This window comes from Nyctibius grandis, chromosome 3 (assembly GCF_013368605.1).
Source record: "Nyctibius grandis isolate bNycGra1 chromosome 3, bNycGra1.pri, whole genome shotgun sequence".
Taxonomy (NCBI): Eukaryota; Metazoa; Chordata; class Aves; order Nyctibiiformes; family Nyctibiidae; genus Nyctibius; species Nyctibius grandis.
The window spans coordinates 58,686,610-58,698,080 of NC_090660.1; the positions used below are offsets into that span (position 1 = coordinate 58,686,610).

The window sequence follows — 11,471 nt, forward strand, 5'->3', positions numbered from 1 at the left end:
ATCTGGGGAGTGTGAGGGACAGGGAGCTGCTGGGACAGCTTATTCATCAGGTGGTAAGTCCAAGAACATCCCCTGCTCTCAGTAGGCCTATGGGTTCCTTTCATAGCGTCCTAAAAGGATCTAAAAATGTCCCTGTGTTTTGTCTAAAATACTGCTCTGAATATAGCCTGCAGCCACACTAGTCATCTTTGCAGCAGTGAACAGTCTTCATATTCCACAAATCAAAATTCCTTGAGTACCTCCTGTTTGTCTATATATTCAAATTCTTTGAATATTCATATTTTTTGCTTGGAATCATCAAAGTCTCATACATATTAATTTAAAACGTGTATTTTCACTTTTATTTACATTGAAGTCTGCTGTGTAGAGTCTGCTTTGTACATCTTTCTGATCTTTTGAACAGTGTACACCTTCTTGGACTTCAAGGTACAAGCTTCATTTCAACAACTGCTACTGGTAGTGAATTGTGCTGATAAACGGCAACAGTGAAGTTGTTAATTCCTACATTGAAAAGCAGTAGGTCTTCCAGAGCTATATATTGATCTGTTTAAGCATGCTATGTATGCCCGTACACCTACGTGAGAATAGACCATTTGTCATATTTCATAAAGGTAATACGTAAAAGGGTTTTTAAAAATTTCCTTCTAATTGGACTAACTCCTCTTTAATTTATGAAAGGAAGTGAGTTATTCCCATTCTAAATTCTTCTCTTGGTTGGGTATTCCTGTCCTGGTTAACTTCACTGAGACTGCTAATTCTCACTAGTCAAGCCCTGAGGCCAACATTTTGTTTCACATTCTCTCTGGCTACACTTGCTAAAATGCCCTGCAGATTCCACCTTATCTGACATGTTACATGAAGTGGCTTCCAGCAAAAAGGAACGTAACTTGCTAAGTGTAGGCAGAACTGTTAAGTGAATTTGCAACCTGAACTGTTTTCTTGTACTTTAGAGGACTGTAAATACACTCAACAAACCTTTAACTTGTATGCACATGGTAAGAAGTTGCTGACAACCTACAGCTGGGAGGTATTATCAGTGCAGATGACACCTGGAATATCCAAACTAGGTGACTTTAAAATATAAGACTACTAGAGCCAAGATGAAATTTATTAGGAGCATGTGACATGGCCTTCAAGTCTAGTAACACGAATACTGCTGTGAGTTCAGTGATTTGAAGAAGGTAAGACCCAAGTGTGTTTAACTACAGGTTGGCTACTGAGTGTCCATTTAATGCAGCCTCAGAAAGATAGGTTTGATCCTGCCATGTATCAAGTTTCTTATATGATATCAGCTGGAATAGCACATAGTCTGATCCTCTCTGTTCAAGAAAGATGGACTACAGTAGATACTGAGGAGAACCTTTCTAATAAGCAGTGGCCTACTTACATTTGATGTACTTGCAAAAGATAATGACATCCTTTTTCTGCAATTTTGTTGAGTTAAGCTAAACATCAGGAAAAGAGAACAACTTGAACATGACATGGCACTACAAAAAATTTAGTCCAAAGATCAGTGATCAGTATAATGAAGATCAGTATAACAAGATTTGCAAATAATTTTGATGCAAAATATGCTTTTGAAAGTTATGATCAGTTTGGTTTAAGATGCAACGGTCCTCTTATGCAGGGCCCTGCATGAATGGAATCAAAGCACACTGTTTATTTAATGATATATATCATTTTACTGACTTTAAAAATTAATCAAAAAATTACTACGCATTTCTCCATGTGTTCAAATACATATGTCTGAATATTAACCATAGATCTATTAACAATTGAATTCCTGAAGAGGAATTTTGTAAGGACTGAAATTACTGCAGAAGTTGCAAGGATAAGGAGAGATGAAAGCTGAATTCTGCTAAGATTTAATTAATAAGCCCCAATCCTACAAATACTACTATATCTAACTTTTACTGCTCCAGGCTGTAAAATTAGTCCATTTGTTTGTGGGATCTGGTTTTAAATGATGACAGCCAGATTATTACTAATACTATCTGGTAACCTCTGTTTAATTACAGCTCTGTTTGGTTTATATCAAATTCATCATTCATGTAAGGTTGGGGAATAAAAAAAAAGTGCTGATACAGAGATGTTATGCAGAGATTGCATTTCAGACAAGGCTCCATTAAGATCTTTTGTCTTCCTACTGGTTCATCTATGAAGACCACAGGAAATTTGAGTTTGTTCTTCCTTGCTAGATCTCACCCTCCAAGATCCTAAAGTAAAACAGAATTTACTTTTGCTTTCCAACTCTTATTTACTATTAACTATAAACAAACATACTAAAACTAAATATGCATCATCCCTTCCAGAAGATTTTTTTAAAAAGCTTTATTAAACACATACTCTTTAGAACATATTTAAAGACTTCTACAACTTTGGAGGAATCCTCTATCATACAAGTTCTTATTTTCAATACTAAATAAAGCATGTAAGCAAGTGCTACTCACACATAGTAACTGAACAGTAACAGAAGTGGCCACTGGTAACTGAAACAACCTGTAGAAAACTCTCTCACTAACAAAACTGGGTTAGCATCTGCATGGTACGGCAGGAATAAATAATCATCTGTTCTGTACAACTACAATTTAATACTGAAGGCAGTGTTGGTCTACTAGTATCTGTTTCTTTTTCAATAATAAAGTATGTATCTCTTGAAGTACATAAAAATCCCATAACTTTAAGTACAGAGAAAGTTAAATAGCTTATGTACATTTCCACATTAATAGAAGCTGCTTTATAGCATCAAACAGCCATCTCCATTTTAATAGGTGGATGGGGATTATAATCTTCAATCTGAAAGTCTTCTGCCTTAAAGTCACTGATGTCTTCAACCTTACGAAGAATTCTAAGTTTGGGGAAAGGTCGTGGCTCCCTCTGAAGCTGAAATAAAAACAAGCTTATCGTATAAAGCTAATACTTGAAGGCAGAGATTTTGTGTTATAAATTAGATCTCATTAATCTCAATTCAGATTACACTATGCAGATTTTCCCTCCTCCCCAAGATTTATACTCAAAAAAAAAAAAACCAACCAAAAACAAAACTGTATAATACAGTTAGGTGGAATCTACTTTAGTATTTTGATAGGGAGCAGTAGCGTAATTTTAAAGTGGATTCCCTGATCATCCAAATGCACTGCAAGCATTTTCAGTTTGCAGTGCAATTCTGGTGGTTACAAATTAGATTCCTTCCAGAGGAAACTGAATCAGAAATTCTGACCCAGATGTGCATCAAATGTGCTGCAGTTTCTCACAGGAACGTTCGGGTCTGAACCAATAACTAGTCCTCTAGATGGTTTTGAACCATATGAATGGTGAGGACATTCAGTCGAGCTACGTCTAATCAAAAAAAATTCTGATTTGCTCCTACTGCAACAAATTACTTCCTGAAGAAAATATAGCCTTATTCAGCCAAATAGTAATACTGATTAACTCTGTGCATTGGTAAGTTATCTTTTACCGATATACTACAAAGACATTTTATTTTGTGTTTATCTCTATTAGGCAGAATGGTTTTCTAAGGTTTTGGAATGATGAAGTCAAAAGTAGGGGTACGAATTCTGGATCTCTAACTTGCTTCTAGAATAGTACACTGATGTACATTTCAATCATGCTTGTATTGTATTTCTGTTTGCAACCTGAGTTGAGCACAGGTTAAGGTACTACAATTATTGGGGTAGAAATGAGGAGAAAAGCTACACAAATTAGTATTTGCAAAAGAATATTTATAACATCAAGATAACTTTGTATCAGATAAGCATTGGGGAAGATAAAAGAATACAAGAATATAGAATAAGTACCTACTTGAACTTTTAGAGGTTCCACATGATTCAGATATACGTGAGCATCTCCTAATGTGTGTATGAACTCTCCAGGCTGAAAAGAAAGGAGAACACATGTGGCTTTCAAATAGTCAGGTTTCAAGAAAGCAAAACATTACAATGCTTACAGTATTGATTCTTAGCATCTTACATCTAGTGCAGAATTGCAGCTTCTGTACTGGATTGGATTATCAAGACATCCTTGCAAGATTTGAAGGACACTACCTTCCCAGACTAATGCATAATTAGTGAAAAATATAATGAAATTTCCACTAGCTGACCAAAAAAATTTGTCTTAAAAATCCTGCTAGGATAATAGCTTCGGTAAATGAATGGAGCACTACTGATCTGCTCACCCACATGGAAACAGATGAGGCAGTGACATCCATCTTTTCCACTCCATTTCTAATAAGTAGGACTTGCCAAAGCTCGTTTCAAACTAGTTGCCTTAGCCACTACTAAACAACGTAGGTTGTGGCAGTGGAGGTGTCCGTCACAGGCTAAACCCCAAAGCACTTATCAAGCATCCATATGGGTTTTGCAAGCCTGCAAGTTCTGTGACTTAGCAGCCCCTGAACAATCTAATTTAAGTAAGTTTTATCAGCTATTTTACTGGCCTCTGACCAATGTAGATCAGCCCTCGGATATATTATGCTAAAAACCAATAAACCTGGGAAAGGAAGTGGCTGCGAGGCAACAGCTGCTTTATGGACATAATGTTGAACTTCACTTTTTCTAGTACCTTGGCCTAATTTCTTAAGTATGTCTGCAATTGCTGTGAAGTCCGATTCTTCCCTCCTCCCCTATTTTAAGTTCCCTTTCATGTTGCTGGTGGCAGGAGGATCAGGCCTAAATGGCCTTGCTAGTATAGTTTTTTACATGCTCTACAGAAAGGGGAGTTTCACTTGTACAAGATTGTAGTGCATTTAAATTACTCTGCCAAATTACAAATACAGCTCTGGAGTCAGGGCAGCAGCTATTTGAGCACATACTACCACTCTACACAATCATCTACAGTAGGAAATGAAAAAAATACCCAGCTGAAATTATAGCTGGAAGTTAGGTGGGCAGAATATCCAAATTGGAACTTTGACAGCAACCGTTGAGCTACTGTTCACTTCCAATAAAAAACACATGCTACAGAATTTAATCATGTGTATGTTATTATCCCATAAGGACAAGTGCTTGGTTCAGATTTCTAAGAAGCTGACTAGTAGAACAGGTCAGTTTTGACATGTTCAGTTAAAAAGACCTGGAGAATCTTCTGTCTGTTTGACCTGAATTTAAGAATTCTTACACTGTTGATCCTAACTGCCCATACAGACCAGAAATGATTCACATTAAATTCACAGGGGCCCCTTACACATATTTCAGCAAGATTTTGAACAGTATGTTCATTTCAGTTTTTCTTGGGCATGACCTGAAGAGTCTTATCTTTTAGTCCCTCACTCAGACAAGTTTAAGTAAAATGATTAAATACCCTACCTTTAGCCCTGTGACATGGGCAATCATGTATGTGAGCAGTGAATAGCTGGCAATATTGAAAGGCACTCCTAGTCCCATATCTCCAGACCTCTGATAGAGTTGGCAGGACAATTCACCATTTAGAACATAGAACTGGCAAAGGGCATGGCATGGAGGCAAAGCCATCAGAGAAATATCTAGGAATTACAGTACAGGATGGAGGGGAGAAAAAAAGCAACAGCATTAGTGTGTTATAAATGTAGAAGATGCAAAACCTGAACAAGCATTTAATGAGATAGAGAGCAAAAAATCCAACTGCACTACCATTCTGTTGCTTTTTTCTCTCATTTAAAAGCACCTGCTGCCTAAGCAATTAAGTCTGGGTCATGACAAGCTGTCTCCTGGGCTGTATGACCAAAAAAGTCATAAACAGATATTCCACAGAAAAGATTTATGCCATAATGCTGCACAGCAGTTTAGTTTTACTCACCTCGGTGAGACAGTTGATTTCCCTAAAGGAAGACGTTAAGAGTAAAATTAAGCAAGTACCCTAAAGCAACTTCCAACTGCTTCATCTTACTCTCTTCCCATTGCAACATGCCTCTACTGCTTGTTGAGATATAAAAGTAATGACCAATAAAAAAATACTAAACAAAAAACAAAAGATCTTTTGAGTGTTTATTTACACTTTAAAGTGCAGATAGTGCAATTACAGCTTGGTAAGGAAAACTTTAACCAGGTATCTCCTGATACCTGAGAACGTTTAACCTTAAAAAAAAAACAGCAACAGCATGTGGCATCCCCTTTCAGGGGCACAAGTGGTAAATGCTGGGTGATACTTTTTGTGCATGCATCTACTGATGCTGAAGTTAAACATTCTCTAGCATGTAGAGAGCCCTACAGAGCGAAGGGATATCTAGACAAGCTATGTTCAAGGAAATGATCACAACACAAATAATATTTTTGTTCCCTAGTTTTAAGGGTTTTGTTAAGTTTAGCATTTATTATATGGCTAAAAACCAGACACACTGCTTTGGTATAATCTTTTTTGGTTTTGTTTTTTTAACCTTTTTAAAATAAGAATTGCTGTCTTTGAACAGAGACTGTACATCAAAGACATTGGTAGCCAAGTATATCCCTCACTTTAACCCAGAGAGAAAAACTTTGAAGTAATGGTTCAAAATTTTTGAGGTCTGAACATGAGAATTAAGTAGAAAGAGAATCAAGCTTATAACCCCTGGCCATTTTTACTGCATTCCTGGTAGTTTTACAAAGAATAAGCAAGGACACCAAATGGAACTGACTGTTGACACAGGATTAGAACATAGTTTAGCATACAGCAAGATAATATGCAACTGCATTCAATTAAAGTCTGCTGTTCAATACCTTTGGGATTCCAAGCACACATAATGATTCTTCTGTCATCTGGATTGGTTTTGATCATTTCAATCACTTTTTGCAACTGATCAACTCCTTGGTCAGAGTAATCTGAAGAAAGATACCACATAAGATGGAAGACAGATAGATTCAAGTCATGGTATTTTTTTAAAGCCAAGCCCGCATCCCACTGAAAAGGGATACCCAAATGGCAGCCTCTGAAGATTTTATTGCAACTTTGAAAGTGATTAAATTTATCAGTTGGCAGTCTTCAAATGTAGACTATTCTTGGTCTTCCTTAGGGTGCTCTAAGGCTTGTGAAAGTTTCATGATAGTATTTTTGTATGTCCCCCCTTCTCTTTTGTGTGCTTTGAGTACCTTTAGCACCCACCAAAATAGGGACCATTCCTATTTAGAACACTTTATCCCAAGCCTCAACAACTAGACATTTTTAAAGACCAAGTAAGAAGTCTGCATGAACACTACATCCTAGGAAACACAAGTTGCAATACAAAAGAATTCGGTGGACAAAGCATGTTACTTTATCACTCATGATGACTTGTTACCTAAATAGAACAAAAGCTGTACTGGAATGGGCAAGATATTACCATCTAGTTATTCATGGTATTTAAACTAATTTGCTCTTTGCATTTATGGATTAAGATGCCTTTCTAGATGTTAAACATGCATGCTACAGTGCTGCTTCTTAAAAAAAAAAAAGAAATAAAAAAAAAAATATGCCCAGACCAGTAACATGGGCATTCCTTGCATGCTCAAAAGGAGCAATTTTTTGACAGAGGAATAAACGCATCCATCTAGCACTTGCAAGGTTGTGTATGAAAACTAAATTTCCATAGGGAAAAGGGAACCTTAATCATGTATAGCACAGGATATTACATTTCACCCAATGACGCTCGCAGGCTAATTTTTAGGCTTGATACCAGTTATATAAGAAATTCACTGGAATTAACTGAACATTAGAACGGATTCCAGAATAAAAGAGTCATTAGTTGTTCTCATTGTCAGTGAACTCATTGTTCTGACTCATGCCAGTGAATCAGAATGGCTGGCAGCTAATTTTTTTGTAATAACTCTTATTGCAAAGCAATACCAAATTATGGCTACAGGGAGACCCAAGCTAGCAAACGAGGTAATAATATATAATTAGCATCTCAGGAAATTCTTCTGCCAGAAATACTGTACCAGAAGCCTTTTCAAATGGTTATTTTAGTTCCTGAGGCTAATTACCTATCCATCGGTAATGCACTTTAAGGAAATCTATTAGTAATGAAACCTATGGGAATTTATCTTGTTCATTTTTTCCAATCTATGTTATGCCTCAGACCTTTTAAGTTCAGGAATGATGAAACATTTTAGTAAGTTTTTAGACATGTTAGTTCACAATTTGTATCATTTGTGTTAACATAAAACTGTATTCTGCCAGCAACCAACATGCTGATACTAAGTCAAATATCTGTAACTAATGTAAACTTTAATTTGAGACTGTATTGACAAAAAAAGAAGAGGAAAACCCATAATTAATCATGTTGTTATTCTGAGTTAAAAATCACACCAACCAGATAGGAACAATCTTTTATGACTTTTTTTTTTTTTATGGCAGTCTTCTAAACGTTTTGTACATCCTCTCCTTCAGTGACTTAGAAAAGAGCCATCAAAACTCTTCAAAGTTTAATGAACGAGTTCCACTGAAAATAATATCAACAGGTACTGCATCACATCATAACTTGTTACAGCTATTCTGTCCACAGCATCATCTGCTATGGATACATCTTACTTTGTTCCAGCTGCAGAATGGAAAAATCTTTCTCTTCCACAGTCTCCAATGAATGTAGTTGTCTTCATTTAGCCCACACCTGGGGCTAAACAATAACAGTCGTTCTCTCACCCAAGGTCCCTTCCCCAACCGAGGAAAGGAATTGGGAAAAGGAGGGAGACTCATGGATTAAATTTAAACAGATTTAATAAAATAAAGAAACCAACATCAATGGTAATACAAACATACAAAATTAAACTTAGCCCAGAGTTGCAGCAAGTTTCTCCAGGAACAGCAATTGTTAGAAACAAGAAAGAGAGATAAGAGGAGAGCAAAAAAAGCTACCTCTCCCCCTGCAAGCATTCCCCTTTATAGTGAACTTGATGTTTATGATATCATCATTAACACCTGTGGGCCAGCCTGGGTCAGCTGCCCTGGATTTAACTGCTAATGGCCTTGATCACCATGGCTGGCCACAAACTGAAACAAAATCTAACAGAAACTTGATTCTATAAATAAAAAAGGAAACCAGGACAATAGTGCACCAGTTCTGGCCAGCACAATTGTATCATAGAAATTAGGACCCTGCATTGGTACTCTGGAAGTGAGGTGTCATAGTCATCTCACTAAGCAATCAAGATTGTATTTGTATGTGCTTACCTGTGTGCATATCTTTGTATTCTGCTCCAAAGTGCCTCCACTGGAAACCATAAACTGGTCCCAAATCCCCCTCCTCTCTAGTGCTGAAACCTTGCTTATCCAGGAACTCACGTGATCCATTAGCATCCCAAATCTTCACACCCTTTGCAGAGAGCTCTTTGGCATTTGTAGAACCCTACAAAACACAGACAGTAAGAAGCTTACATCCTAATCCCAACACGGAGGACATGATTTGAAACAGCTGTATTAAGCTTTGCTAGTCCACAGTATTTCTCCACTTCTAAAGGATGACCAGTCTGATTAATGTACTGGATGAGGTTCTTGCACATGGACAGAATAGAACTTATGAGCAACATACTAGGATGAAGTTTGAAGTGCCATGCTGCTGTTCTTTAACTCAGGATTCTTCTAACTTTGTGAATGCACAAACAGTACAGTCTCAAGGTCAACTGTGGTGTATCATTTCATACACACATTTGCAGAGACCAAGATTTTACTTTACAGTGGTAAAAGTAGACAAACAAAAATTTACAGCCTAGGCATTCTCTTTGCCAAGCCACCTATACTGGGCTTAAAGTCTTAAAAATCCTTTTGTTCAAATGACAAAAATGATAAATATGACAAAATGACCCCAAGAAATCTCACTGAGTTCTGCAACATGTCCAAATCAGCACACTCAAAAATCCAACATAGAAAGTGTTCTGTTTTGGGGAGCGTGTAGTTTTTTTATACTTGAAAATGAATGTGTATTTGACTCCTGCTACCTAACAAATGGTTAGGTAGACATTCCCATACCTGCGCAACGTCACAACATGTAAAGGAACACTTACATCGTAATGTATTATCTACAGTTGAATTTTAATACTCTAATTACAGCTATTAGCTCCATTAGATCTCAGGTTTTTGCTACTAAAAAGCCTAGTGTTTACATCAGTCCTACTTCACCTGTGGTTCTGCACTACTTGTTTCTGTTCAAATCAGTAAAAGCTATTTCATTATTAAAAAGCAGATCATTAAATTGCCTACAATCTACTTCATATTACTATTTTTTATTCAAACACTAATAAAAGAGACTGTACTAGGCTTTATAACTGTGGGGTATATACAAATTGTCGAAAGCCCTCACTATTTCAGAGTATTTTCCTTAAAAGGAACAGAGGAAGAACTCTTCTGACTAGTAACAATGCGACAGTCTCCACTAAAATGCACAGAATGTCTTGAAGAGAATGGCCTTCTGCATGTAGTCAAAATATTCAGTGGTTGCACTTCTTCTGTTCTGCTGAACAGAAGCATCTGCAGTTACCCCAAATTCCTTAATCCACTCCGCACTAGTTCGTTCTTTTGACACCAATGCTCAGGCACACCACCCACAGACATCTCAATACCGAACCTTGATGAACCACAGCAGCTCCTCCAGCACTCCTTTCCAGAATACCCTCTTCGTTGTTAGCAGTGGAAACTGATCTGAAAAAAGTTTCAGAGTCAGAGATAACCAGTGATTTGTCAGGGTGACCCAACTTAGGTTCTTCTCCACATAGAGGGTAATGCCACCATCTGCCATTCAGAGGTTGGGATATGAAGTAAGAAGTTGGTAAAGGATGTGTAATTCTCATATTCAGATCAAGGAAGACAAGAACCCGACTTTTATTTTCCTGAACAGAGGGGGAAGCTGAATTATCCGTGGGGACTTTGATGAACTCCACCATGAGGATGCAGCGTACAGATGTACGTGTCGGCATTTGCAATGAAAAGTGGAGGTTTAAGATCAAATTCTTGGCAAATCTATTTCACAAACCATCCTTCCTACTATGCTTGAATGGTAGGAAGGACCAGGGCAGGCTATCTCAAGACCTTATCCGTTTTCCCTCCAGGTGACAGCTACGGGGCCTTGCCAGGCCTGGCTGTGGGGCCGCGAGGAGGGGTCCGAGCTGCGGCAGGCTGGCGGGCAGGGAGAGGGCAAAGGAGCTGACGGTACCGACATAACCGCCCCCACCGGCCCCTGCAGCGGGGCCCAGCCAGGCCCTGAGCGGGGGGAGGCCTCGCTCTCAGCGGGCGGGAGCGGGACAGCGCCGGGGCAGAAGATGGCGTCCCTCCTTCCCCCCTCCCCAGTGCAGGGCGCCGACCGCAGTGGCCGCGGCGGGCAGGCGTAGCGGGCGGGGCGGGGGCCGCGGGTCCCGGCGGTGCCGACCTCTCAGGCTGTACCGCGCCTGCATGCCGAAGACGGAGATGGTGCCGGTGCCGGTGCGATCCTCCTTGCGGTGGCCGTGCTGCAGGATGTGCCGGACCTGCCGCAGGTACTGCGGCTCGCCGGGCTCCGGGTGGGCGCCCGCCGCGCTCGGCAGCTCCCCCTCGGCAGGCATGGCGGGCGAACGGCG

The 11,471-nt window shown here is 39.0% G+C and overlaps 1 protein-coding gene across 1 annotated transcript; it reads right to left on the reverse strand.

Annotated features, from left to right (window-relative positions):
- Positions 1-2,447: 2,447 nt before the first annotated feature.
- TYMS (thymidylate synthetase) lies at positions 2,448-11,471 on the reverse strand. The gene is made up of 7 exons (XM_068396825.1): positions 11,285-11,471; positions 10,487-10,560; positions 9,097-9,271; positions 6,672-6,773; positions 5,307-5,482; positions 3,805-3,876; positions 2,448-2,883 (listed from the first exon to the last, which is right to left on the reverse strand). Exons 1-7 carry the CDS (start codon positions 11,454-11,456, stop codon positions 2,746-2,748), a joined length of 909 nt encoding a protein of 302 aa, XP_068252926.1. The 5' UTR covers positions 11,457-11,471; the 3' UTR covers positions 2,448-2,745.